The sequence below is a fragment of the Mirounga leonina genome, unplaced genomic scaffold, assembly GCF_011800145.1.
Source record: "Mirounga leonina isolate KUSES-001 unplaced genomic scaffold, KU_Mleo_1.0 Mir_125, whole genome shotgun sequence".
NCBI lineage: Eukaryota > Metazoa > Chordata > Mammalia > Carnivora > Phocidae > Mirounga > Mirounga leonina.
In genome coordinates, this window is record NW_023270305.1 from 11,677,888 (window position 1) to 11,683,887 (window position 6,000).

The 6,000-nt window shown below is 48.4% G+C and overlaps 1 protein-coding gene across 3 annotated transcripts in view; it reads right to left on the bottom strand.

The window, feature by feature from the left end:
- ATAD2B (ATPase family AAA domain containing 2B) overlaps positions 1 to 2,121 on the bottom strand; it is a 160,539-nt gene extending 158,418 nt beyond the window's left edge. For all 3 annotated transcript variants that reach the window (XM_035000670.1, XM_035000669.1, XM_035000668.1), the window contains exon 1: positions 1,611 to 2,121. In XM_035000670.1, coding sequence (XP_034856561.1) covers positions 1,611 to 1,826 — 216 coding nt within the window. In that variant the 5' untranslated portion in view covers positions 1,827 to 2,121. The remainder of the gene's footprint in view (positions 1 to 1,610) is intronic.
- Between the last annotated feature and the right edge of the window lie 3,879 nt (positions 2,122 to 6,000).

The window sequence follows — 6,000 nt, forward strand, 5'->3', positions numbered from 1 at the left end:
CATGAATTCAAAAATGGGAGCACAAACTGATCAGTGACAGATGAGCTAATTGCTTCAGATGAATTAGACACTGCTCTAATAGACTAGCCATTCATACCATTATACTACAATTAAATGCTTACACTCTAAACATTTTATTTGTACTTAGGTGTAGAAGACAGACCTTTCTTAACTTTATTTCTATTTTAAAATATATGTTAGCTTCAGAAAGTCAATAAGCCTGTACACATTGGGAATAATTTCTACAAAAAGCCAAGTTTTCAGAGTAATTATTCTAAATAGTTTGCACAACTTTCAGATTTAGCTTTCTTATTTCATCTTAAAATCTGTTAGCCCCAAAATAGTCTACTAACAAGACAATTTTTAAAAATATTTTCCAGACTTTTAGCAAAATAAAAGCCAAATATATTTTCAAAGATACAATAAATGTATTTCAGAATAGTACAGTAAAATATATGATGTATTTGCATCAGTTCATTCTGATTAGTGTCTAAACAATAGGAGATACAGAGAAAAAGCACACACAAACCGTAATCTTGTAGACCCCACAGAAAATAAAATATCGCTTCCCTCTCACAATAAATGGTGTGAAATCAAAGGAGCATTTTAAATGAATAACAATTTCCAGCCAAATTACTTAGTAAATTAGCCTCTTGCTAGACAGAAGCCATACTCTTTTCTAAATTCATAACCAATCTCGTAACACAAACTTTTATCAATTCCCTTAAAGTGACAAAACAAGTGTTAGCTTAGAGTTTTATAATAAATTTCAAGTTCTTTCAACAACTTTCTAAAAAACTGTATCCCCAGCCTTCTTCAAATGTCACGTTTGCAGTAGTGTGACGATGGTGTTAATTCCCCTTTTATAAACTATTCCCATAACAAAAATGCAGACATCCAAGAAACCATACAATTTGAAGACTGTGTACAATCCAAAACATTCGACATGCCCCTTTTGCGACGAGAAAGCTCTACTAGGTCCCTACTAGAACCCTGGTTAGCTAGCCGGTTGATTCCCCAGCTACAAAACCATGCTTGATCGCTCCTGCCCGGAGAAGCGAGAGCGTTGATTTTGTTTTTAAAGTTGGTGTCAGAGCAGCTACAAACTTTTTTCAGCATCCCTGCCTGGCTGCCAACTGGAGCTCTCCGCTCACTTCCTCACCAACTTGAACCACCCCCAAACAGTTTGAGAGTAAGCTGGAGCTGAGACACCGGCAGGAGCTGACACACTTACAAGAAGGGTTTGACACCGCAGAAAACTTTCATTCTCTCCTCCAGCCCTTCCACCCGGGGACTCCGGCCCTCCGCTCTTGCTCCCCTAGAACTCCCCTCGAAGGCAGGGCAAGGACACGGAAAGCATGTCCCCGAAAAGACCCCCCAGAGCCCTCTCCCCCAGACTCCAGTCCTGTTCTTTACACAAAAGAGCCGGACCAGCAAAGCTGTCGCAGCCCTGCCCAGCCGGGTGCCATCCTTCACCGCACCGGCGGACCCGGTCTCCGGCCTCCCGAGCCGTCTCCACTGGAGGCTTCCTGCCCTAACCCGGCCAGACAAAGCCCCGGCGGCCGGGCCGGCACTCGCAAGCCTCCGGACTCGGGCCGCGGCGCTCTTACCCGGGCCTCTTCCAGAGCGACGCCGGCGCCACCGCTTCCCCCGGCCTTGGCGCCGGGGCAGCTGGCAGCGCGGGTCTTGGAGGAGCGGGTCCGAGAGGAGATGAAATGGCTGCTGCCGCCGGTCGCCCCGGGCTCCGCTCCGGCCCCAGGCCCAGGCCCGGGCCCAGGCGACTTGGACCCGAGAAGACGCAGCGAGCTCTTCCGGGTGTTCACCATGGTCCAGCCAGGAGGACGAGGTCCACACCGCGCCCGCCGCGCCCGGGAGAGCCAAGGAAGGCCGGCCCGCCGGTCGGGCAGTCAGGGCCAGTGGAGCCGGGCCGGGAGAGACGAGCCGACCCGGACTCTGCGGAGCGTAGACGAGGACAGGCGAGAGTAGGGCACAAGAAGAGAAGTAGGCGTGAGAAGGCAGAAAGCGGGAAGCGGGAGCGATGCTCCAAGCCGACAGCTCAGACCCTCCACCGGCTTCGCCCTCCTCAGCGGGAGCCGAGCGGAGCCGCCATTTCTGCCCCTTTCTCTCTCGTTCTCGCTCTCGAGCTCGGTGCGTCAGGGATTCAGCGCCGCAGGGCCGACGAGACCGCTTCCGGCCGTGGCCGCTGCGGGGCGCTGCAGGGCCGGCCAGCCCTTTTCCTGCCCGCTTCCCCCTCCTCTCCCTCCGCCCCTCCAGGAGACCCCGCCCAGCGGCGCGGCGTCAGCGCTGGGCGGCCGGGGAAGGGACGCTCTGGGCTGTGTGAACTCTATGGTTTCCAGGTCTGGCCGGGAGTCTAGGAGGGGGATGGGAATAACCAGAAGGGGCTTGGGGACAGGCTAGCGCGCCGGGGTTTGCTCTGGAATCCTCACGCCCTACTGGGCTCGAGCACCCTAGCATCTCCACGATCGCCCCAGATGGCCTGGATGGAGAAAGGAACGACCGGCAAAAGCGGGAGATAGACGGGGACCCGGGAAGGCGAGGGCGCGGTGACCTGAGCTGGAATCCCAGAGGTACCGGAGGCAGGACACCGAACTTGAGTCGCACTTTTCGTGGCTGTAAAAATAAGACTGACTATGGTAAAATAGATCTGTGCGGCTTCTGGCACATGGTGAGTTTAAGAAAGAACAAACGCTAGACCCCTGCGTCTGTATACAAGAAAGGGTCGTTTTCGGGGCGCCTGGGTGGCTCAGTTGGTTAAGCGACTGCCTTCGGCTCAGGTCATGATCCTGGAGTCCCGGGATCGAGTCCTGCATCGGGCTCCCTGCTTGGCAGGGAGTCTGCTTCTCCCTCTGACCCTCCTCCCTCTCATTCTCTCTGTCTGAAATAAATAAATAAAATCTTAAAAAAAAAAAAAGAAAGAAAGAAAGGGTCGTTTTCTATAACCTTAGCCTAGATCTAAGGCAGAGTCACAAAGAATGAATTCTTTCTCCTAAGAGTCTCCTTTTTTTCTTTTTTTTAGATCTTATTTATTTATTTGACAGAGAGACAGCGAGAGAGGGAACACAAGCAGGGGGAGTGGGAGAAGCAGGCTTCCCGCCGACCAGGGAGCCCGATGCGGGGCTAAATCCCAGGACCCTGGGGCGATGATCTCAGCCTAAGGCGGAACGGCGAAACACTGAGCCACCGAGGCGCCCCCTAAGAGTCTTCTTTATCACTGCCGCCCCCACCCGCACAAGAATTAAGAATATAAAAAGCTGAACACAAAATATAAAATTTCTGATTTAACTTTCAAAGATGAAGAAAATATGAAAAGCTCTCCAGTAAAGTAGAAATTACGTTCATTTCACCAAAATTCTCCGTACATTAGCGATAGTCTATTATTCATTGGGCATAAGTTCTTCCTGTTTGCTGCAGTAAGAAAAATTGAAGGCTCAAGAAAAGTCCTGTAAAAATACCCAAGCTGCATCAAAATTAGGGCTTTCTGGCCATCCAAGTGCCCGGTGGTTCAACAAAACTTCGTCCAGCACTGAATGAAGGTAACTTTTCTGTTTGGAAATAAGTATGGATCCCAGGAAAGCAGGCAAAGTCCACTTAACATTAAATTGCAACATACCACCTGCCACTTAAAACCAGCCTCTTATGGGTGTGGAGGCCTCATAATGAAACCGTACCTGGTTTTCCTGCATCAGTTAGCTTTGTATGAGATCACTGAAGAGAATACAGGTTTCCTACAGAAAGAGACTGGTTTTCAGTCGTATATGAAGTGTCTTGAAGAGGTGTTACAGCATGCAAATTAGGATATAAAGGATTTGTGTGCTTTCCTGCCTTATTTTGTTTCTGTGTTTGTTTATGTAGTCCTAAAGTGAGAAAGCCAGGCTGTGATTTGGGCTGTTATTCCTGATGAGAAAACAAAAGGCAAGCTGAGGGCAAAACACAAGCTGACAGCCCCCAAAACCCCCCATTAAGGTGGGATATGTATATATATAACATTCTTCAGGCACTAGTAACTGCCTAAGAAAGGCAGGGGAAAAACAAATGGTCAACTGATAAATATCCCAGTTATGTAGGACATGAAACTCTACTATAGTTTATAGCTGTCTTCTTTTTTTAAGATTTAAATCATTTATTTAAAGAGAGAGACAGAGCACACGAGCTGGGTGAGGGGCAGAAGGAGAAACAGGCTCAATCCCAGAACTCCAGGATCACAAACTGAGCTGAAGGCAGATGCCCAACAAACTGAGCCACCCAGGTGCCCCATGTTTGTAGCTGTCTTAAAGATTTACAAGAAAAACACAATCTTGGGGCACCTGACTGCCTCAGTCAGAGGAGCATGTGACTCTTGATTTGGGGTCGGGAGTTTGAGCCTCATGTTGGACGTAGAGATTAAATAAATTTTTTTTTAAAAGAAAGGAAAGGGGTACAGTTAGTTGGGTGCCTGACTCTTGCTTTGGGCTCAGGTCCTGATCTCAGGGTCATGAGATCAAGCCCCACCTTGGGCTCCTTGCTCAGCACAGTCGGCTTGGGACTCTCTCCCTCTCCTCCTCTCTTTCTGCCCCGCCCCTCCCCCCCCCCCCCACCGCCCCAGAAATAAATAAATCTTAAAAAAAAAAAAGAAAAGAAACAATTTTCTTTAAGGTTTTATTTATTTATTTGTCAGAGAAAGCACAAGCAGGGGAAGCTGCAGGCAGAGAAGCAGGCTTCCCGCTGAGCAAGGAGCCTGATGTGGGACTTGATCCCAGGGCCCTGGGATCATGACCTGAGCCGAAGACAGATGCTTAACTGACTGAGCCACCCAGGCATCCCAAGAAAAACAATCTTAATAATAGACCTCCAGGAACCTATAGACTCAATATCCTGGAGCCCTAATGTCACCTTACCTCCACAGGATAGAAAACCCTATATATTTATTTAGTCACTCCTCAAAATCACAATGCAACTCTTTCTACCCACAGGTCCTGTCCCCGTGCTGTAATAAAGACACACCTTTTTGCACTGTAAAACGTCTCAACAATTCTTTCTTCACCGTTCGGTTCAACAATCCCGCATTAATAACCTATACCATTTACTGTCAACAAATGTTTACTCGGAACCCAACTGGTGTTAGGTGCTCCCTGCCAGGCCAGGAAATAGGGAAATTTAAAAAAAAAAAAAAAAAAACAGCAACACATAGCTTTGGCCCTCTAAAGTACTTACAGACAAGAGAGAATGAAGAAAACAGGCAAGAAACCAGCAAGCTGCAATACAGTGTGACAAAGAATGAGGCACATACCTCTAATTCAAGCAGGGACTTAGGGAAAGCCCTGAGATGCATCCTTTTTTTTTTTTTTAAGATTTTATTTATTTATTTGACAGAGACACAGCAAGAGAGGGAACACAAGCCAAACAACTGAGCCACCCAGGCGCCCCCTGAGATGCATCTTGAACCACAAAATGGAATAAGGGAATATTATGGACAAAAGAAAGGAAGACTTGAAGAAGATATGAAAGGGTTGCTTCTATTCTTCAATATGACAGAGAAAATAAAAGTTGATAATCTTTTTAACTTTGCTTAAAAGTACATGAGCTAGTGGGACACCTGGGTCGCTCAGTTAAGTGTCTGCCTTTGACTCAGGTCATGATCCCAGGGTCCTGGTATCAAGTCCCGCATTGGGCTCCTTGCTCAGCGAGGAGCCTGCTTCTCCCTCTGCCTGCCACCCCCCCTGCTTGTGCCCTCTCTCTGACAAATAAATAAAATCTCTAAAAAAAAATTACATGAGGGGCGCCTGGGTGGCTCAGTCGTTAAGCGTCTGCCTTCGGCTTAGGTCATGATCCCAGGGTCCTGGGATCGAGCCCCACATCGGGCTCCCTGTTCTGCGGGAAACCTGCTTCTCCCTCTCCCACTCCCCCTGCTTGTGTTCCTGCTCTCGCTGTGTCTCTCTCTGTCAAATAAATAAAATCTAGGGCGCCTGGGTGGCTCAGTTGGTTAAGCGACTGCCTTCGGCT